General features: G+C 35.7%; 1 protein-coding gene across 3 annotated transcripts; it reads right to left on the bottom strand.

Moving 5' to 3' along the window:
• Window positions 1-8122: 8122 nt before the first annotated feature.
• On the bottom strand, window positions 8123-22731 carry LOC104886571 (hypothetical protein). Of its 3 annotated transcripts, none has more exons than XM_048639096.2 (16): window positions 22390-22731; window positions 22187-22268; window positions 19679-19754; window positions 17917-18041; window positions 17654-17724; window positions 17502-17574; window positions 17256-17386; window positions 15519-15689; window positions 15192-15422; window positions 14944-14991; window positions 14817-14857; window positions 13047-13140; window positions 12740-12932; window positions 11702-11830; window positions 10499-11151; window positions 8123-10228 (listed from the first exon to the last, which is right to left on the bottom strand). In XM_048639096.2, exons 1-15 carry the CDS (start codon window positions 22559-22561, stop codon window positions 10521-10523), a joined length of 2268 nt encoding a protein of 755 aa, XP_048495053.1. In that variant the 5' UTR covers window positions 22562-22731; the 3' UTR covers window positions 8123-10228; window positions 10499-10520. The 3 variants fall into 3 exon arrangements, with proteins under 3 accessions (XP_048495053.1, XP_010669326.1, XP_048495054.1); XM_010671024.4 differs by having other exon boundaries at window positions 8123-10306; window positions 22390-22730; XM_048639097.2 differs by lacking the exons at window positions 22187-22268; window positions 22390-22731 and adding an exon at window positions 20468-20776 and having other exon boundaries at window positions 8123-10306.
• Between the last annotated feature and the right edge of the window lie 784 nt (window positions 22732-23515).

Below are 23515 nucleotides of genomic sequence, written 5' to 3'. Positions count from 1 at the left end.
ATTAAATAGCTATAATATTGAGTTTTAGTTGACAAAATATCTTACCATTATTATATTATTTTCTTGTCCGTCGATAACCATTTAACTTCTGAAAATATAATACTCATGTGGAAAGTCATATTATTATATCTTCCATTGCATAATACTTCGTGTTTTAAGTAATTGCAACATAATTTTTTAGTTTATTTTATTCAAGGACAATTCTCCTTCACTTTATTTTTTTATTGTTTATATATTTGAGTAGTAAAAAAACCTTAATGGATTCGACGTACACTAACTTGATGTGTTTTGGGTCGGTAATTGATATTAACTTCATATAGTGAGTTTTATAGAGATATAATCAACTTATATACAATATAGTGGATCTTATTAACGGAAAAGCATATAGTGCAATGACATGTAATACAGTGGCTGATTTCATTTTAATGTTTTACCATGCAGGAAGATGTCGATTGTGTAATATGTCATCACACGTGCTTTAACATATCGAAGATGTAATTTTTATATAATATAATGAGTATCTAAATAATATAATGCATTTTTGCATGATATAATAGCTTGTTTAGAAATGATGTAGTTTTTGCATGATATAGTACATTTAGAATGATATACTGACTTTATTCAAGATATGAGTTTTCGGATGATATAGTAGATTATTTAGAAATGATGTAGTTTGTGCATGATAGTATTTTTTCTGAATGATATAATGAGTTTATACATGATATAGTAAGTTTATGCATGAGATAGTGAATTTATGCATGATATATTGGATTTTTCGAGTAAACTTAACTTACTTTCACTAAGTACAATTTTCTTTTGCTCAACTATACTTGTATTTATTGAACTTAATTTATTATTGCCAAACATATGTTTGCTAAACTTGACTTATTTAACTTATTTTTTGCTTAACTTAAACTCCTTTTTGGTAAATTTAATTGACATTTGCTAAAATTAACTTATAGTATTTGGTAAACTGAATTTATACTTGCCGAACTTAACATGTGGATTGTGCACACAATATGGAGAGATAAACAACAAATGAATAAATTAATTAGTGGATAAAAGGCTTAAGTTATTAAGGCTATGTTCAGTTCACCTGAAATTTTCTGATCTGAATTTATTTGATCTGATCTGATCTGAACTTTTTTTTGATCCGATATGATCTGAACTGATCTGAATTACAAGATCTTATCTTTTATATTTTTCTCAATATATAAGAAAAAATAATCATGTGGGGTCTTGTTTAATTCGTCTCAATGAGTACTTTATTAATATTCAATTATTATAATTTTTACTAATATGTAATGAAAGATATTTAATAGTAATAATGATTTATAAATATAAGCATGATCTGAACTGATCTGATCCGATCTGATATGAACTTATTTTTTCTGCTCTGATTAGATCTGAAATAAGAAAAACAAGGTGAACTGAACATAGCCTAAGTTTTGTAAATAATACTTACTATTAATTTTTACCTTCTTAATCTAGTCCATCTGGTTTCCATTGGTCTACCTACTTTTTGTTTGCATCTGTTTTCTAAGAATAATACCCAACTTATTCCTTTTTTTTTTTTGGTTTTAGAGATAGCAACCATAGTAAATGACGAGATTTGGTCCCAAATTTTGAATACCACCTCTCGTCAAAACTGTAACCAACTAAGCTGATTAATACCTACTACATAACATATACTTTCTCCACTTTTTTTTGTTGACATTTATGCTTTACACGTTTGCCAACGCACAATTTATACCTTTAATATTTGTAATTGTACATAAGTAAAAATGATAAAATTGGATATTTGAATAGTATATATTGATATGAATTTAACAGGATTTCACTTGACTATATTTTTCCTTACGAAAAAAATAACCAAAGACGGTCAAAAAAATTTCTGATAAGGAGAAACATTGACAAGTTGGAAGGAGTAAAAGAATTCCCAACTTGCCAAGCTAAGGGTGAGAGTCAATCCCAAAACCTCTTAAAATCGAGAGAGAAAATCTAACCACCGAATTATTCCCACTCTCAAAATACTGTCAAACTACATTAAATGAACAATGTCAAATTCTATATGAAACAACTAAAAAAACATAAGTATAAATTAACGACTTTGAAAACAAGGTACAAAATAAAAGCCCTATATAACCACCCTTCACAACCCACGTGTTGTCCTTAAAAAAAAATTTACATATTAGAGTTTATTCTTATTTAAGTTTATTTTTAAAATAGGAAAAATTGACAATAGAGGTCTGAACTTTGGGTGATAATTTTTAAAAGGTCTGAACTATTGATTAACCTGTGTAGGTCCCAACTTTAGTGGGTCTTAACTTTTAGCGGACCTTAGTGACTTAAAACTGGCTTAATAGGTCATCACTTGTAAAACTTGGGTCACATGAGAAGGGTTAATTGAGGGAGGGATGTAGAAACTAGGTGAGATTTTAAAAAAAAAATCTTCAGTTTTAAGTCGTCGAGGCCCGCTAAAAGTTAAGACCCCCTAAAGTTGGGACCTACACAGGTTAATCAATAGTTCAGACCTTTTAAAAATTATCACCCAAAGTTCAGACCTCTATTGTCAATATAAGTTTAAACAAATTAAAGTTATGAGAAAAACACTAAATAATACATTGCTAAATTCATAATAAAATTATAATTATGACATTCTTTTTATATCTTCTAGGGTAATTTGTCAAGACAAATAATTTATATACCACTTTTAAATGAGAAACAAACTTTTATGATTTGCCGCCAATTATATACTTCATTATTTTGCGAGAGACAACCTTATCCTATTTTTCAGTGTTGACCCACTGGTTTTCAGTGTGACCTACTTAGGTGCGTTTAAACTTCAAAATTTCGTCGCCTAAAAAGAATAACTTTGAATTTTGACATAACATTCATGCTTAAATATGTCATACTTCCTTTTGTTTCTTAATAGATAAATCTATAGTTTTTTCACCAAGTACCCTTGTGGTTTTTCGAAACTCATTAGGCACCCCTGGTTTTAAAAAAATGCACCAGGTACCCTTACTATTTCAATAAAATACACCAAATGCCCTTAATGACTCACGACGTCGAGTTTTCGTTAGTCATTAGGGTTAATTAACCATCCTAATCTAAATTAAACTCTCTAAACGTAATCCTAACACCTAACCCTCTAACACCTCACCTCCATCCTAAACCCTAACCCTAACTACCCAACCACCACAACCCTAATGTTAGTGATAGGGGTAGGGGAGGAGGAGCTGCTGGGGTAAGGGTGGTGGCAGGGTGGGGGAGGGTTAGGGTTAAGGTTTAGGTTTAGGTTTAGGTTTGGGGATTAAGGTTAGTTGTTATGGTTAGTGTTTAGGATTAAGGTTAATTAAGAATCAGATAATTAGGGTTAATGACTAACGACAGTTAACGTCGTTAGTCGTAAGGGTATTTGAGTGTATTATATTGAAACTGAAGGGTACCAGACGTATTTTCAAAAGTGCGAGGATACCCGGTGAATTTCGTGAAAACTCGAGGGTATTTGGTGAAAAAACCGTTCTAAGATATTAATACACTTGCTCTTAATGACTAACGGACGTAAACCCCGTTAGTAATCCCCATCTATCCCTAATTCACTAATCTAAACCTAATCCCCTCTAACCATAACTACCCAAGCATCACCCTTCCCCTCACTTCCCCACCACCCCCGCATCCCCCTCCCCACCACCCCCAAAGCCCCCCTCCTTCGCAACCCCCATTTCCTCCCCTACATCTCTTGCTTTTTCTCCCAGATTTACGAGCTCATATTTTCGTTCTCCAAATCTAAACCTAGATTTTTGAAATTTTTGGATGTGATTTTCAAATTTTTTGCGCAGGAAAAGGATGCTTTGGAGGAAAAGGGGGCTGCACGGATACGGGGGAGGGGGAGCTTTGAGGGATGGGGGCTTCCGGGGTGGGGGGGGGGGGGGTTGAAGGGGTGGGCACGAGGGGGCTTCAGTGGTGGGGACGAAGGGGGGGCTTCGGGGGTGGGGCTATAGTGGAGGGGTTTATGGGTGGGGCTGCGGTGGAGGGGGCTTCGTGTATGACTGTGGGGGGCCGAGGGTGGAGGTGGGAACAAGGGGGCTTGGGGTGGGGACAAGGGGGGTTGCGTTGGAGGGGGCTTCATGACTGGGGTTGTGGTGGAAGGGGATTCATGGGTGGGATTGTGAGGGGGGGTGGGTGGGGGGTGGGGTTAGTTGAGGGAAGAGGTGAGGGTGGGGAGCAGGGGTGATTATGATTAGGGTTAGAGAGGATTAGGTTTAGTTGATTTAATTAGGGTTAAAGGAGAGATTATGAATTAATGACTAACAAAGTTAACGCCTATTAGTCATTAAGGGTAAGTTGATGTATTTTAAAACGTTGGGAGTTTATATGGTGAATTTGAAAACTTTTGAAAACTTGCAAGAGTATATGGTGCGAAATTTCTTTACTAGAGGTATATGGTGAAATAATTGTAAAATATTTTAACCCATAATCTCTCTCATTAAAAATGTAAAAAAACCAAATGAACTACTTTTGCACTCTCTTCAATTTGCCTTAAACTTTGTACTCACAGTAACCAAGTAGACCTTAAAAAAACGGAGGAATTATTTATTTACATACAAATGTATACTTTCAAATTATTATTTTCTCTCTCAATTTTTTTTTTTTAAAAAAAAGTAGAGTATATAAATGTTCAACTTTGTATATCGACAAGTATGTTTAAACATCAAAACAATGTAACTAGTAAGAAACATAGGCAATACTTTTCCATAACTATAAAAGATACCCTTAAACTTTGCTCATTTTTAAAATTAACATTAACTCATTCAATATATATTTCCCCTGTTTCTAAATACATACAACATGATGAATTCACTTATGTTAATATATTACTTTGACTATTAATATCTTTAATTATTGATTAATCAAACTAAGAAAAAAATTAACATTTTAAAAACATAATTCAATTTTTCCCCAAATACCCCAATGAGCTATAAAATTAATCATATACCTTCAATATTTCAAATATTCACCACATAGCCATGAGTTTCCAAAAACGTTCACCAAATGCTGTTTTTCTAACGTACGTTAAGTTGTTGTTCGCTTTATTTGTCATTATTAACCCTTAACCATAAGCCCTAAACTCCTAAATCCTAAAACCCTAACCTAACTCTAACCTACCACCCAACCTGTACCCTCCACCCTCGCAGACCCCCAAGTCGTTCCCCACTGCCCTTCCCCCGTTGCCCTCTCTCTCGTAGCCCCACAACCCCCCCTTTTTAAAAAAATCAAAGCCTCAAAAATAACTTTTTGTTAATGTAATTGGAATTTTCTCTTCATTCGATCCACTGTATCTTGATACATACCAGCAAATCTGGTAACAACTAACAATGGGGGAAGGGGGCTGCGGGGTAAGGCCAAAAAGGGGTATGCAGGGGAAGGGTTACGAGGAAAGGGGAAAAGGGGGCTATGAGGGAGTGGTTGCGAGGCTGCGGGAGAGGGGGAGAAGGGGAGCTGCGAGGAGGGGGGGTAAGGGGACTGCGAGGGTGGAGGAGAGGGGGAGGGGGTAGGGCTAGGTTGGGGGTTCGCGGGGGAAGTGGTGGTGAGTTAGGGATTAGGATTAAGATTAGGGTTTTAGGATTTAGGAGTTAGGGTTAAGAGTTAATAATGGCAAAATTATAAATAAAGCAAACAACTTAACATCCGTTAGAAGGATATTTGGTGAACATTTTGAAAAACTCATGGGCCTGAAACATCGAAAGTATATATGGTGAATTTTGCAATTTGTCGGAGGAATATGGTGAATTTTGCAATTTGTCGGAGGAATATGGTAAAAAATCAAATATAATTTAAGAGTAATCGAACAATAATTTCAATTTATATATTAACTTCAGAATACAATCGACATTAGTATTTGGATATTTTAAAATTTCCAATGTTACATGCATTTAGAAATGGCGACTAATACTTCACGTTTTTTTTTAAGTTTTTTTTTTGGACATTGAGTAAAACCAAAGGTTCTTTGTAAGTGATTGAGATATAAAGTGGGGAAAACCAAGGGGGTAGAGAGAAAGTTGGAACCCCTTATTTAGCTAATCAAATATGATTTCTTTTTTTTAAAAAAATAGGTATAACAATTAAATAATTGAAATTAGGACCACTTTTTTGCCATTCAAAAAAAACCAATCACCTATAATGACGTTTCCAAATAAGGAAAGTTAGTTAATTAAAAAGTGAAGTATAAAACAACTATGAAATGCAAAAAAGAAATTCCAAACTACCCTTGATTGCGACAATATTTTTTTTTTAATAATTTGTGATGAAATTATTATTTCATTAACAAACTTTTAACCAAATAGGCACAACCTCCAAGTATTATTTTTTTCATCAAATACCTTACGATTTCCTTAATACTCACCATATGCACATTAACGACTAATGTTACTAAATTCTAATTAACCTCTACTTTAATCCATTAACCCTAAAAGACCACTATTAGAATACCCCATATAGCCAAAAAAAAAAAAGGAATGAGCATTGCATAGGAAGACAGAGAAAAAGGAAAGTGTTTGTTTTTGTAACTGACCCCCTACTTTTAAATTAAGATTAGGCAACGGTAAACACAATATAAAAAAGAGAATTAGCCCAACAACGACTAGGTTAATTTCTTTTGGTAACTAATTTAATCCATTTAGTAACTAGGTCTAATTTTATATTAAAATTAGACTTGTCTCTTTTAATAATTTTTGAAAAGGAAAAGAATCATCAACAATGTTGGATTAAGATAAATAAATTAAAAAAAGATTAATGACTAAAAAAACCATCATAATTATGAAGGAAATTTGGTGAACTTTAAAGTATTTAGAGTTCATCCGATTTGTCATATGACACTGCTCTTTCTTATTATTTTCCATTAACAAAGTAAAAAAGATTGCAAATAGGTTACTTTTGGAAGAGTACTTGATTTTTGAGACATCAAAGTTGGTTTCCAAATTTAAAAAAAGCCACCTTGTACTTTTATTTTTTTCAAAAAGAAAACAAGATAACACAACTAGTGACATTAATGAGCCAAGCCTGCTCGTGAACTATTCGAGCTCGGCTCGATCAAAGCTCGCTCGAGTGAAATCAAGTCGAACTCGAGTTGAGAGCGGTATGCTAATGAGCAAAGTCTGAGCTATCCTTAGCTCGACCCGACAGCTTGTAAACAGGCTCAAAATTCTTTAAATAGTTATGTAAAACATTAAGTATGCCACATTACCACATCAGTTCATAATGTAAACAATAGCTTTTTTTCTCCATAAATGTTACTACCCTATTTATATGGTTTGTTCTTGTCCTACAAAGGTTGTGAAACACAAGATTAACACGATGTCCTTTAAGTGTAGAGCAAAATGTTAACCTTTGTTTATACTCCCTCCATTTTTTAGATGTAATATTGACTTTTTCACATTTTCGAGGCACAACTTTAGTCGGTTATATCCTTATTTGTATAAAAGTAAAAAAAAAAAAAAAAATTGAAAAGTGTGTAGCGTTACAAATCAAACAAGATCCCACATGACTATATTTTGTCTTATGTATAAATAACAATAAATGGTCAAGTATATCCGAAGAATAGTGCCCATAGTCAATACGTTATATCAAAAAATAAAAACGGAGGGAGTATAATCTAAAAGGCTAACTCATAAAGCCCCACATTGGTGGGAAAATGGAACATAAAGATGTGTTCTCTATAAAACACTACTCCTTATACCTAACACAAGGTATATGGACACAAGGTATATGGAGTGGCTAGAGCTCGACTCAAGCCGAGCTCGTATTCGACGGTCTCGATCTCAAGAGCCTCGAGCCAAACCGAGCTCGTATTCAAATTTCTCAAGCGTGAGTCGAGTTGGGCTCTTCCCATTTTTGAGCCGAACCGAGCCTACCAGGCTCCGTATCGTTTCAACTCGTTAACACCCCCTCAACCATGCCTCGTCTTAGGTTGAAGCCCAAGAAGGTCCTAGTAGATGGGAATTCCACCCTTCATCCATCTCACATGGGGAAATTATTTTTGAAATTTTTTTCCCCTCACAACTCTGTATATCATTAATGAATTTGATACCTCGAGTCATGGATAGCATACGAAGAGCGATTGATACATTTAATCACTACTAGGTAAACTATTCACAACAAATAAACAATTAAAAACAAAAAAAAGAACTATAGAAATCAACTTTATTAACTTTTAATATCTATCTCTAGTACTTCCTCCGTTGCATAATACTTGCTACTCTTTTCATTGTGGGAAGTTTCACATTACTTGCTACACTTCCTTTTTGGGCAATAAACTCTCTCTATCTCTCTCCTCTCACATGGATCCCTTTTCGTTTTACTCTCTACCTTTCTCTTCTCCAAAAATTGTCTTGGAGTCCGTGAATCGAGAAGTGTAGCGAGTATTATGGAACGGAGGAAGTAGGTAGATTACCCACTTAGTAGACATAAACCAATGGATCATTAGGTTCCACTTAAAAAGTGAAACCTTCATTATCGGTTAGAATTCTGCACTTCAACCCCTAGGCCCTAGTGAATTCAAACTTCAAAGACACTGGAAACTTTGAAAAAAGAAGCGAGCTAAGCATTTGGCAAGTTTAGAGCTGGAACACAGACCAATTGTGCACTCTTTAGATGATAGCAGGCCAGGCCAGGCCGGGCCAAGGTTGCTAGAAGCACAGCCCATTTTCCATGCGGAGCTCAGGCCTACTTCTTTTGTTATGCACAGGCCTGTGAGCTTTGTGTATTTGGTAGTTCGTAAGACTTGGTAAAAATCGGAAAACACAATAAAAAGCACAAACTATAAAGAGCAGGCTCATGCTTCGGCCTAGCCCGAGGGTTTTTTTTTTCCATCTTTACAATAGCTTCATTTTCTCTCTACTTAATGTTTCTTCTCAAGATGCGGTCTCTTTACTTGAATTTTACTGAACAAAATTTATTGCGGCTAATTGGAACTCTTGAGCCCTAAAATATTTTTTTTAAAAGATGAAGAGAACACCCTTAATCAGATTGTGTCTTACATGAAGACGTTTCCAGGAAAATCAAGGAGCATGAAAATAAGCCATGCCTTACATGATGTTTCAAGAACAGTCAAGGGGCACGAAGCTAACAGGAGGGCAAAATGAACAAATCAGATAGTGCATTACGGATGGTATCTATAGAAAAAGCTAACACAAGGGATGGTAATGAAAGTACTGAGCAGGCTTACATATAAGGAAAAAAAGAACCAAAATCGATCAAGCTTAAAAGCAGAGATTTGATGGAAGGGATAACGACCTCATGAATATTTAAAAGCATCAACAGCACCATCAATAGTGAGGCGGATGGAGTGTGATTATGGTTTTCATGGAACAAGAAAAGTTTAAACATATAGGTTGTCTGGGGGAAAATGCAAGAATCTCCAGCTTTCTAGCAGTGTACTAGCAGTGTACCTTGCAACAAGTATTCACTAACTCACTCCCCATTCACCCTCCTTCAGTCTTCTTCACTATTTCTGTGGACTGAAGCTTCTTTAGTCTATATTATGTATAGGTCTTATAAATAATCTCGTATCAACCAAGTTAAACTACTTACTCTTTTAGCTGTCTCAAAGACTTGTAAGCTACCACAGCCTTCTCACGAAAGTATAAACAATACCAAGAAAAGAATAATCCCTGAAGAACAATGCCACTAGCTCTATGGGACCAAGGGCATCACTTACAAGTTACAGACTGTGCTACAATCCGACCTCCTACCTTTCACTTCTAAGTTCTAATTACCTTTCTGCTGCTGCTCTTCTTTCCCCCTACCCCCCCAAAGGGAAGTATATCCTTTCTGTAACTCTTCTTGTTACAAAGACACAATTCTGACAACCACCTCCCCATAATCAACCAGTCCAAGCAAATTTTAGACAACACTCTTTTCTTCCAAAATAACTACGCAGAGTTTGTCCCTTACCAACAGACCTTGAGCTAGCTGGGTAGATCACAAACGAGGAGCTGAATGAACCAAGTGTCAAATACATACCTGAACGAAAAATACTCAGCAGGACAAGAATGCCCTTGGAACAGAAGCTGAAGGCCGATCACAACATTGTATTAGCAACAAACCTTGACCAGCTTGTAGAATCACGTGGAAAAAGATGAAAATCCACTAAAATGCATCCATATATAAACTGTGCATGCAGTGCTCCACTTGAATAACTGAATTGCTAGCATCCAACTTCAAGCTAAGATAATGGAGTGGGTTAGAAGAATAAATAAAGGTTAATCATGATGAGTAGTCCAAAGCCAGCACTCTACTAGATCTGTTACAACAAAGCCAACAAAGAACCGCAATTAGAACTGAACAAGATGCATGTTCGAATCTGTGGTCCACGATTAATTAATGCTTAGGTAAAACATGAAAGATAGCCAAAAGTGTAAACCATGTTGATACATTTACCTAATCAAAAGATGATAAAGGTTAAAATATGTGATCCTTTTGTATACACTATTACCTCAAAAGACATGTTGCCAGTCCTAATGAAATCTCTTTCGTTTAGAACTGTGACAATCCTCCCCATAGTCATATGAAGATTTAATCTTCCCATGGTCATGATGCATCTCCTTACCATTGGATTTTGCAATTTTGTTTGAGTGTCGCGATCTATGACTGGACTCTTCTCGCCTTTGCCTTGCACCATCACCAGAATAACTACGTTCCAAGCTGGACCTGGAGCGGCTGTGAGAATGTCCATCAGATTTTCTCTCGTTATGTTCCATTCTTTTCCTTTTACTGATTTCTTTGTTCGATTGATAATATTTCTGAGCGGAATCACGGCCATGCCGTGATCCTATGTCATCATCTCTTCTCAAGGTTCTATGGAGCTTCTCATGCCCATCGTCCCTAGGCCGAATCCTGCTATCAAGCACATCCTTTTCTAAGGATATTCTATCTGACTGAGATATCCTTATATCTCTTCCACACTCCGGCTTCTGAGCAACTTTTGCCTGCCTATTACAATTTGAGTATGTACCGCCATCTGAATTGTCACGACTTCTATGCTTCCCTTCCGACCTCCTGACAAAACTGTCATCAGCATGATACAGACCTCTTTCCATAGAATCATGGTGGGTATTGGCATTGTGTTCTCTATCAATAATCCGTTCTCTGCAAAATCAAAATTTCTATGAGATAATAGAGCTATGGAAGTAATGACACTAAAATATGCCTTCAATGCAATAAAGAAAATTAGAAAGATTTAAGGAGAAGAGCTAAGAATGAAACCCCTTTTTGCGAAATCCATGAATTGACAGCTAAGAATGAAAGCATATATCGATATTCAATATAAATCGCTCAATAGACTTTGCCGTAAGGGGGGGAGAGAGAGCACCAGAGCGAAAGGAAAGAAGCTATAAGTGATCAGCAGTTAATCATAAGACAACACAAAGAATCTGAAAAAAAAATCTCAACCAGCCTACATTTTTTTTGCTGATGTGGGGGACAGACCACAATGAAAAGGATGAACAATAGGAAAGCAACATTCTGCGAACTCATTACAGCACAAAGCAGGAACATACCCAACCCAACCATTTTCTATAATGTTTGTGCATTCGAAACCTTCTCCCTTAAGTCACCATAAGAATACACATTTCAATAAGTCATAAATTACTTAATATACACAGCTATGAACTATAACACAGATAATCAAAAGTATTACCTTCCCAAATCTACATCACAATTTCTCTGTTGTCTTGCACAACCCTGAAGGTTCAGAAGTTCTTCATGCCTTGGTTGCTGAGAAAAATTTCCAGGTGGTGGTGCCATACCTCCCGCATTCATATATCCACTGCAGCATCATCCAAATGCCAGCAATCAATCATTAGACAACACAGGCGTCGTTTTATTTTTGGGTTGGGGGGGGGGGGGTTTGGTTGTCAATCATGATAATGTTAGGGAAGCAACAAATAAAGATAAGATTCCTCGAGCTTTCTGGCATGTCACAAAGTAGAGGAGTATGTGAAGAGCAAGTGCATATCAAAAGTGATTCAGTATTCAAGGACAATAGAATGCCTAAAGTTCTGTGGAGGTAATTCTCGAACTTCTGTAAATAATTTCTTCAAATAAAGTTGTCAATATTTGGGGAAAAAATTATACAACATTCAGGGTAAGAGACTTCTCAACCAAGGGAGACATTAGGTACTTTTCAAAAGCTAACATACACAAATATAGGACAATTTATATAGATCCTACAAACGTCTTCAGTAGGGCAGAAAGAACAATAGAATAAAAAATTCAATATAAAAAAAGGATGCAATCCAATAGATTTATAACATTTAAAGTTGCAGACTGTCATTCAATGAGAACATATTTAATATATTCAATGTTTTTAAATATCATACGAAAACTTAAGGATCTTCTTTATAGTTTCCTTCCAATTCAGCACAGCCCCTTTCTACATTCGATCGAGAATGTTAAAAGAGTTGATTTATCACCATCTTCCTTATGGCTATTATACAAGTACATTACTGGTTAAATTCTCCTGATTAGTTACATATCTAACTTCTTAACATGTACACAAAGTCTACCATGGCTTTTATGCAGGGGCCAAGAGGTAATAAAGATTTGAACTATCACTTTATCCCAAAACAGAAAAAACACACAATAGTAACAGCTAGGATACATAACCATGTAAATTCTTCTTACGACACAAGAAACCTTTTGAAATTAGAAAGCCAGGCAAAAGATAAGCTATTACCTAACAAGAGGATAGCCACCATACATTGATGGAGCACAGGGAGGAAATGCAAACGGTGAAATAGGAGCTGCGTTGGTATTATAAAACATCATCCCAGGGCCTCCATACATGTTTACAAAGGGCCTGGAATGTGGACTCCCAGGCCAATACGCTGGTGAATAACCTGAAACAGCCCCAGGAAAAGACGGAACACCTGAACCAGATATTCGAATTAGCAACCAGAAAAAGGCCTCAAATGAGCAAGTTTATCTACAGTTGAAACAAACCAGTAACAACAATGACTAACAAAATAGACAAAACAACCTACCATTCCAGTTGAAGCTCGTGCTAGAATCTGCAGTACCTGGGCAGTCTCTAAACAAATGATCTGGAGAACCGCACATGTAACATGTCCTAGGACCCTAAAAATTGCAATACAGCAGTATGTCAATCACACACTATTCCATTATGTTATTACATAAGTATCAAAGTTCGGAACCAAGGATAGCTACAAAAAACTGTCCAGGAGAATAGATCGATAAAGAGAGAACGATGTAGCGGAGAGGAAGCGACATGCAATAAATGCAGATTGTCGGACACCAACCATCATTAGAAAACGTAGTAGAAGGAAGTATAAAGAGGCATCAATCGTCACTAAATTTCATTTGTGCCCTTTATTGATTGATAAAGACTGCTATATCTTTCTTATCCTGATTAATGCTGCATCATTGGTTCATTTTTTTTTCCTTCTGGAGGTATCAAACAGTACATTTTTCACCCTCTGCATGTACTATCTCTCTAGATTCAAGTCCTAAGCCAGGATTGAAGGGTCTATTGGACCTCTTATGCAATTAGAAAAAAAGAAAGGAAGAACTTGAGATCTCCCATCTTATGTCTACAAATAAATTGATACTGCTTGAAGAAATAGATAATTATTCACCGACTTATTCCCGCATGTTCGTAGAAATTTTCAAGATGATTTGTGGAAAGAGAACATCCTCTTCATGGACTCAACAGAGCCCTCCAGAGAGCCAAATGCAGTTGGACTTCCCCCTTCTTAGTAAAAGACCTAAGGTAAACATTTGCAATTCATCTTTTTTTTATATAAAATCCGCAGAATAAGCTTTAGTCCTCTAGGTCACAAGGACTCCCCACAAAGCACTTAGGACAAATATAACTTCATATGTGGCTCATTCCTCCAATCTTGAATGTGACACTGATAAAATAAAATTAACTTACATCTAGAGATTCATTGTTAATAGGTATCATATCAATACCTAGTAAAACCTAAGTAGGACACTCTGCATTCGACAATTTGTAAGTCAAAGAGTTCCATAAAACGTTCTCAGCAAGAAAAAAACACATCGTGAATGAGTGATCCCATGAAATCGAGCTAGGTCCCACTAGTCTAGAAAATAATGAGAATTCCTAATCTCTCTCGAGGTCCAATATCTCTCATACATTAAAGATTCAGTTAAGCCTTCTTAAATTTCATTGATTTATCCTAAAGATTCCATTTTCATAAATTGGTTATGTGGAATATTCATAATCCCTACAAGAACTTAAATGCCAAATGAAAAGACAAGCAAAGTGATCCTCGTGCACGCAAACTAGCCATATGATCTTCAGAAGCAATGTCTCAAATCTCACATCAGTCACATGCTAAAGAATCTTACTAATTTATCTTTTACTTCGAAAAATGAGTCATGCAGTATAACAGTTGTACAAGAATTTTGGCACTTGATATTTTACTAAAATTTCTGAATTATGCTATATCTTACCTTATCTTACGTAACTTTAAATATCATTTATGAGTTGTAAGAGAAAGATGCTCTAACAGTTGCATTTTATAATAGCATTCTAACGGGTGTGAGCTCCCGTTGCATTTTATAATAGAATTCTAATGTGTGTGAGCTCCCACTAATACAAGGAGTTTTAATTAATGTTAGAAACTTGGATGTCATGATCTAACCTTAAGTGTACTTAAATTAGAATCTTTGAATAAATGAATGCAGGAAGACACACTTGGAAAGGCCTATAGCGGCTGCTGTTATGCACAAAAATAGTAACATTAGAATTCAGCAAACCCAGTACTTACCTTGCTTGGTCGGCCTGGCGCTGTGAAGTTCCTCTCTCCACCTGAAAGCATGACATCATTACAATATCAAGATATGAAGCTTGGATGACAAAGATATTCATAACTAAATTTAAAAGATGTCGCATACCTCTGGTAATAATACGAGATCCCTCCCCATTCTTGTAGCAAGAATTTGCTGTCAACAACATATTTTACGTAGAACAATGTTACAATATTAATCAAAATATTAACAGGAACAACATCAAGAAAATTGCAACAATCCATTGATAGGGCAGCATCATATGTCTTTTAACTAAAAAGATGAATTATGTTACATATAGTCTGGATATTACATCTTAAACATCATAGAGAAAGGAACTGGAACAATACCCTTACCTCCTTCATTTGTTCCAGCCATACTTTGTGGATCATTTTCCCCTTGGAAGTCGCTGAAATTTTCGAATGTACCAGGATTACACTTATCAGCAAAATGAGCATGATCATGTAACTTGCTTTGCTTTATTTGGTTTGATCTGTTCCAGGTTGCAGAATGGCTCAATTGCAAATGTCTCTGTGGAACCGATGTAGCATAGGAAATGTCCTTTACTTGGATTCCAGATTCACCATCTGCACAGTATTGGTTATATATTAAGCCACCTAATCTAATGAGCAACAATTTTGTTATAGCATGTATAATTGTATACATATATAAATATATAATACCTGGTGCATATCTATGAAGATCATTTTCTGAGCCATTAAGTAAGAGTTGGGATTCAAGAAAACGTTCAATTGCTTGCCTAAGTGAAACATTTGGAAGCAAGTCCTCTGCTTTGCATTTGGCGGATGAGCACATAGGACATTTTGCATTCTCAGACAGCGCTAAACGAATACCTGGTAATAGAATTTCAAAGCAGCTAAGTAACAAGATGAAGCAGGAGATATAAATGTATTGGACATGCATATATTTGCTTTTAAATCTAAAAGACAATTTCCACCAGCGTTGTTTAAGCAGAAAAGGTAACACTATATGTATATATATATGGGTTAGGTTCCTGTGAGAACTGCCTATGGTGCGAACCTTACTGCACCAGTTGATCATGTAAATCAAATGGCAGAGATCGAACGAGATGCATAACAGAACTAAGTTTCATATTAGGTAAGGAGAGGGGGGGAATTAATTAAAAAAAGACTAAGTGAGAAAATAATCGAATAAATCCACCGATCCCACGGGCTAGGGCATACTATTATTTTAAGAAGACAGCAAAGACCACAAGACGTGTTTGTTCAATAGTCAGAAGCCAGGCGTTTTCTGCTCCCTCTTTCTTTCTCTCTCTCTCAAGCCCCAAAAACCCTCGGCAGCTCTCATGCAATTTTTTCTCTCACCCCCATTTTTACACCACAAGCTTCAATCATCCAACAAGTAGAAGGGGTAGGCACAAAATGTAGAAGTTGAGGAAGTAGGAGGGACATAGAGAGTGAGACAACTTCAGTGATGAAGAGCGCAAAAATTAGAGAAGACATTTGAGGCTTGGATCTGCCAAGGTCCAAACATCAGCTATCTTCAAACAACTAGATTTACAAATTTAACATTAGTATCAAATCAGGTAAGTATCTTTTTTCCCTTGCAGACATTAAATTGAATGTGGTTGCCTACTTTCCCTTCTTCTTCTTCCTCTCTCTCTAACACACGATCTCTTTTGGCCTGAAGCGATGATTTTGTAGTTGTCACTTTCTCGTATCACGTTCATATGAAGAGTAACCTGACATTTGTTACAGGTGATTCGCCCAAAAAGGTGGAGAATTTAGACAACTACCCTATACAATTTGTTTAATATTGTATGGTAACTTGCAATCCCGTTCTGACTCCACAGATACAATATGTGCCAGTCTGCCTATTCTGAAACTGTCGAGTTTCACCCCAAAGAAGAGAAGTAAACTACTCTGAAAAGAATTGATGACAAAATTCAAATCATATAACATTGCAAAGTTAGAGATGAGCCCTCTGACCATATATGGTACACAAATTAAAGCTATCCTTTACCTTTGAAAGAGGGGACACTAAAGTTGGAGCAAGAAACAATTAATTGAAAATTTGGGATCTGAGACTGAGAAAAGGAGGAGCGGTTCCAATTTGGTCAAGTAAATGAAGTTAAAAAAGTTGTAAAGTCCACAAACTTTATGACTGGAACCTCCTGATTCCTGACTCTAGATTTCTGAGTTAGTCTGACTAAAGAGGAACTTATTTATGACAAGTCTCTTTCTAGGCAGGAATCAAGTAGGTCATCCACATGCTCCCCCCCCCCCCATCCACCCAAAAAAAAAAACCAAAGTTCTCCCCGAAATCCTTACTAATATTCAAAACTCGATACTAATGCTCCTAATAAATTCAATTTTCTAACTGAAAAAACCTGGTATGACAAAATGAGGTTGCGTTTCATATCATTTGAGAAAACTTACATTTTCCACAGAAGCTGTGTTGACAGCATGGTATCATGACAGCCTCTTTAAAAAAGGTTCTGCACAGTGAACATTTCAGCTCTGATGGCATGTCACTGTTCTCCATGGCTAATTGTTTTGCAGGAGATGTTCTTCACAAAATCATAAAGCAATTAAGATACCAAAGATTAGATGGCTCTCTCACATAGCAGGTTAAAAACTCAAATAATAATCATGGCCCACAAAATCTTGATGAAAACAATTTACCTATCCGACTCCATTTGTTCCTTAAATTTGGGCCTGGGCATTTCTAGCGTACTTCCCTCATTTGCACTAGAACCTGACAAGATGAACATGTTTTGAAAAGGAGCACAGATAACCTCTTCCTTGAGTAAAACAGAATATAGTAGGCATCTTACCTTTTAGAGTTAATTGATCAGGGTGAGCTGCATCTAGATTTTTGCATCTGACTAATAGTTCCTTTGAGCATCTGTATCAACCATTCAAATTTAGTCAAGGTTTTATCAAATAAAACCAAATTTCCCCTAACATACATCATCATGTTCAAATAACATTAGAGATGCAATCTTCATGCACATATGTTATAATTACACCATAAATTTCAACCACCAACGGTTTTACTCATTTCATTCCTTTGTTCTTGGTGCTTAGGGGATTTTACCTTGGTTCCACATAATCTTTCTTCCCATCATGGTCCAATAGCAGTTTTTCAGTGTCTGATAAGTTTGTGTTAAGAGGTTGACACAAGTCAACTTCAAAATCATCAACGTTGTTCAGTCCAACATCCTGCAACATACCAAAAATTATGGCTCACGTACAATAGAAATTAACAATACACCCCGTGTATTTCGAGCAGATGTTTATGAATTCGATAGAAATTACATTTTCCATGTCAAGTATAACTAAGCTAACAGGGATTGTGAAGTGGTCATCTTAAGGAAAATTATTGTTTTGCCTAATAAAATTAATCTTGTATTAGACAAGGAATGCCTAATTATGCTTCTTCGGTTCTTCTATTCTTTAATAATTGCAACATGTAGGGGTTGCACATTTTCTAAGGAGATGAGAGAGAGGTGAAAAAAAAAGGACCCATGTGATAAGGAGAGAGATAGAGAGAAAACGTAGTCAAATTTAGTAATGTTGCAATTAATATGAAACTTTCAAATAAGAAAAATGTTGCAATAATAAAAAAACGGAGGAAGTACTAATTATATCAAAGTATGTGAGTGAATAAATGAACTGTGGGCAATGTCATGTTTTGCAACATAGAGACATCTGTTCATAATCATGGATCTAACAATAGATTTCATCTTACCTTTATAAGTATAATGGAAACATCATTACTTCATCATACATAAAATGCGAATTTACATTTTACTTTTCAATTTTATTTTCAAAATATTGTTCAGATGACAAATTTAAGATTGTCCCTTCAGTTCTGATAAATTAATAAAAGATTTTAAGTAAAAATACACGAGAAACCCTACACTTTAACAAATTCCACATGATGCCTTCATATCTAACTTTGTGAATTTTATACCCTTAACCTTTTGAAATATGCGAAGTTCATGCAAAAATGTAATATCACAACATTATTTGACATAAATAACACTAATGTTGCTCGGACTCTTCATTTCACCTCAAGTACCCGTGTCGGATCCTCGACACTCGGACATGGGTGAGATACTTGGACACTCCGTTTTGGGCCAAAAAATTCAAAAAGTTCCAAAAAAAATAGACGAGTCAGACACTTGGACACGTACCTGTGTCGGACATGGATACTCGAGTCCGAGCAACAAATAATAACAGCAGAAAATATTAATTTCAGAGAAATGTGTCAAACAACAAACTAGGTAGTTTCTGCTGCATCAACATTATTTGACAGACACTAACGGTGGTGTACATTTTTGCATGCACCATGCACAGTATCCTATGAAAATTGCAAAATTATATCCCATAAAATTTCCCTAGTTTTAATAAACAATCATAAACAAAGTTACACTATAGTTTTCCAAAATAATATGCAAAGAGCACCCAAGGCACGAATTCTCAGTATTATAGAGGTATAGAAAGTAGATAGTAGTATAGTACGCAGTACACATATCAATCACACTTGATGCACCAACAAATAAAGCAAAACCCAAGAAAGAAATGAAGAAGATGAAGAAAAAAAATGATTCTGAGCCTATATAGTTCATCTTCCACTTTTTGGATCTGAATCAAGCAACCTTAAGATCAATCACAAATCTTATAACTATGTATTAGAGTGTTCCAACTACATCGAGAAACTAGAATAGGTTTGTCAGCTTTATTGCTCTATCTTAAAATTTGAATCGCATTGATTTATAACAGGATAAGCCAAATCGTCCAGTATCTCATATGAAATAGTATGAAATAAAAGAAGACCAACATCAAAAACATACCACATCAGGAGGATCAATGACATCAACACATTCGGCATCCCTCATCCCGAAGCATCCAGCTAATATATCAGAACCCCTGCAAATACATTTGTCATGTGAGATACTGAAAGTTATGAGTTCAGAATGAAAAATTCATAATACTGCATAAGATTGACAAAATGTGATCAATTTCATAGAATCATAGTAAAGTAAAACTGAAAATCAACCCATTGCAGCTAAATGACACCACGATACGCCATATCCCTTCCCTACCACCTCCGACCTCCGTAGGTACCACCCTATCACTATCGTCTTCCGCCATTATATTCCGCAATGCAGTCGTTGCCGGATGCCGATAATCCCATATATAGAAGAAAACACGCCTCCCAAAACCCTCTCCGACAACCTCCCCTCTCCTTTTTAAGCTCTAATTCCCTTGTTCTGCATTTTATTGCTTAAATTATGTGAGACACTTTCCGAAAAAATTCCACCCTTCACGCAAATTGTTGAATGAATATTATTCAAATTGATAATAATTTGACTTAACTGAATATCCGTTTAAAAAGAGTTAACAATTATGGTGGCAGGTGAAGGAGAATAGGGATGGGGAAATTTCTTTTGCCAGAGGTAGGGGTGTTAGCGGCATCTAAGTGGAGAGATAACTGCGAATGACAGAGGTGGCAGGAAAGAGAAATGGTGTACTACGAGATTTATGGATATCTATTAACGGTTTCCATAAAGTTGCAACTACCTAACTTGCTATGTAAATAGCAGTTTTACTTCAAGGTTTCCTAATATAGATTGAATTACCTATAATAGTCAAGAAAAGACCACCGACATCTCAGTTCTTACAGCAACACTGGAAAAAAAAAGGCTGCTGAACTTGTGTTCTGTTGAAAGATTCTCACTACAAAATCTTAGTCCCTGGCTCCCTGCAAAGAACCTAACAACAACAGAGATAGCCTGCTCAAAATATTCTAAAAGTATCTTGAAAATGGCAAAAACCTTCCTAAAGAATCCTCAATTTCTCATCACAGTAGGTTTAATGGACCAAGGCATTTAGCCTGATACAAAGCAAACAAGGACGTGATTACATAAAGAAGCCAAACATTTAGCACTAGAATATTTCCCGCAATCCCATTCTGTGTCACACCCTAATCCTCCCTTCTTGAGAACAGGGAGCAAATTCCTATTGCACTTAACATTGCATGAAAATATATCCTTAATATCAGAAGATCATTCAAGAAATTACACAATTTGCATATGTATTAATTCATGCAACGTCACTCGATCAAATGCTGTTCGAACTAGCATGAAAACTCGACAAGAAGCATATATCGTTTACCATATAAGTGAGATGGCTGGTCTCAGAATTCGGAACCAAGTAAGGAAGTGTTGTTACTTCCTGTAAGTGTGACGAATAGGGTTTACAGAGATATAATTATATAACAAACGACCCAATCTAATTGCACCTAGTGAGGCTTCATTCTTTCCCTAGCCCACTCCTCATCACATTCCTCAGCTAAGCAATCTAATTATCTGTACTATAGAATTTATTAGTGAACAAAATTATTTTAGTTGTATTAGGAATTACATTAGAGCCCAAATAGCAGACTGGACCGCTCTAGGCACTAAGATTCCAATTTCCAGCCATCTAAGAAACTAATAAAGAACTTGATAGTCTACATTGAGTTTCCACTTCAAGTGCCAAGTCAAATGCAGAATCCATCTAAAATATGTGAAACATAACTTGGATGGACTCCACATGGAGTTTTGGAGAACTATGAATGAGCTTTCAAATATTGAAGGAGCCATGCAAGTTTACAAGCATTGAAATGGTTAAGGCTACTCAATATTGCCTTAAAACATGTTCTGATACTCCCACCAGATCCATGCAAGTTATTGACATTCAAGTCGATGCATCATGATTCATGACTTTCTACGGAGTCTCAAGTTTAACGTAAGATATTTGATGGAGAACTCGAACTATTCCTAAACAAGTTTCAGATATTAGCACACTACTAAAGTCTATGATTTGTTCTACATACAATAATTAACACTCCATGTTAGATTCATACAGTGATACAGGTCTACTTCTTTAATTCTTACCATGCTAACTCTGCCGTGGAGTACTAACTACTCTACGCTATTTGATGCCAATATTGCACATAAACTACGTAAGAGTATTATCCGTATTCAGCATATTATTAGAAAAGATTTTCAACTTAAACTTATTCATGCAATCATGCCAATTACTAGCATGCTAATTCACTAACTCAATGTAGTACACCTCCGTTATACCGGTATATCCGAGTCAAGTACATTTAGGTCAATCTGTTATTATCAATTTTGGCTCAACTTTCAGAGACCTCGAAGATAATTAACAAGTAAACCTAAGTCAACCTCCATTTGCCTAAAACAATTTACAGTAACATAGCCAAAACTTATTCAAGCAGCTATTCATCGAATTAAAAACCAGAAAACAATTTTATACAAAGTTATAGAAAGAATCATAAAAAATTAAGCCACCTGAGCGACGGAGACTCCGCCGGCACTCGCTTGATAATCACGCTCGAACCGCGAGGAATTCGAATGTTTTCATCCTTATACTCTAAAATCAACGCACAACACAACAAAAATTATTAGTGAAATCAAAAAACTTAAACAATTGCAGAACGAAATTCAATGATTGAATAAAAGATACGCAAATTTCAATTAAAAAATTCTGAAACCTTGGCCGGAATTAGAATCGGAGAAGACGAGGTCGAAATCTTGAGAAAGATTGAGGTGCTTCTTCAAGACGATTCTGGATTTGAGATCGCGAATTGAAATAGAGGATTGTTCTCCAATATCAACAGAGTCGAAAGTAGCGGAGCTTCTGAATTTGAAGCGAACACTAGACATGGCGGATTGATGAAAAAAGACGATGAAGGTTTTCGATCATATGATGCAACGAGAAAGAGACAGATGGATATATAGAGAGAGAGAGAGAGAGAGATTGGGTGTGAGAATGTGAGATAATCCAACAAGTGTGAATATTTTCAGTTTTGGTGTTCGTATAAATATGTTCTGTTTGCTGGGGTTGGTAGTTGGTACTTATATCTGGACTCTGGAGTTGGAGTCTGATTATGATTGTTTACAGGCTTCATAAAACTAACCTGATATGGCCATATATGGCCATATGGGTAGATTGATAGATTCGCAAGAGTTTTTTTTAAAAAAAATAGTGTGTTATAAAAACACAATTAGTGTAGTCATATTTTATTGTCTACACAGAATAATACATATTTAACTAACTCGTTGTAAAGATTTTGTTTGGAGAACGTTTTGAAGTCACCAACAAGTCTATAAGAGAAGACTAATAAACCTAATTGAATATATATTAGAAAACCAATAAAAAAAACTTAGGAATTTATCCAATATAGATTTGTCCGTCATGACCCCATAAATGGTCAATGAAACAAAGATTTAGTTCGGGGATGAGGGTATGAATAATATCAGTAATCAAATTCGCCTGTTGTTGGCTTCTAGTTAGTATCGTTTCACATTCAGTTTTATGCAATTAAACAACCATGTAATATATATGTTAATGCAATTTAAAAGTTAATCTATGTTGGTTCATTAAACACACAAAAGCTAATTTTTCGTGATATGTTATTATGCAATCAAATTACTGAGAATCTAATCCAATTGTCTAACTTGTCTGAATTTAGCGCTGGAACATTTATTTAGGTCTTTGATTAACAATAATAAGCATGTGAGGTGATGAAAGCATTGAAACATACAATCATGCATATGAATATAATGAAGTGAAAGTATTGGGTCAGACCGTCTGACCATAAGTTATGGTCGGACAGC

The sequence above is a fragment of the Beta vulgaris genome, chromosome 2 (genome assembly GCF_026745355.1).
Source record: "Beta vulgaris subsp. vulgaris cultivar EL10 chromosome 2, EL10.2, whole genome shotgun sequence".
Taxonomy (NCBI): domain Eukaryota; kingdom Viridiplantae; phylum Streptophyta; class Magnoliopsida; order Caryophyllales; family Amaranthaceae; genus Beta; species Beta vulgaris.
The sequence above is the reverse complement of the archived record's forward strand: the minus strand, read 5'-3'. Positions and strand labels throughout refer to the sequence as shown.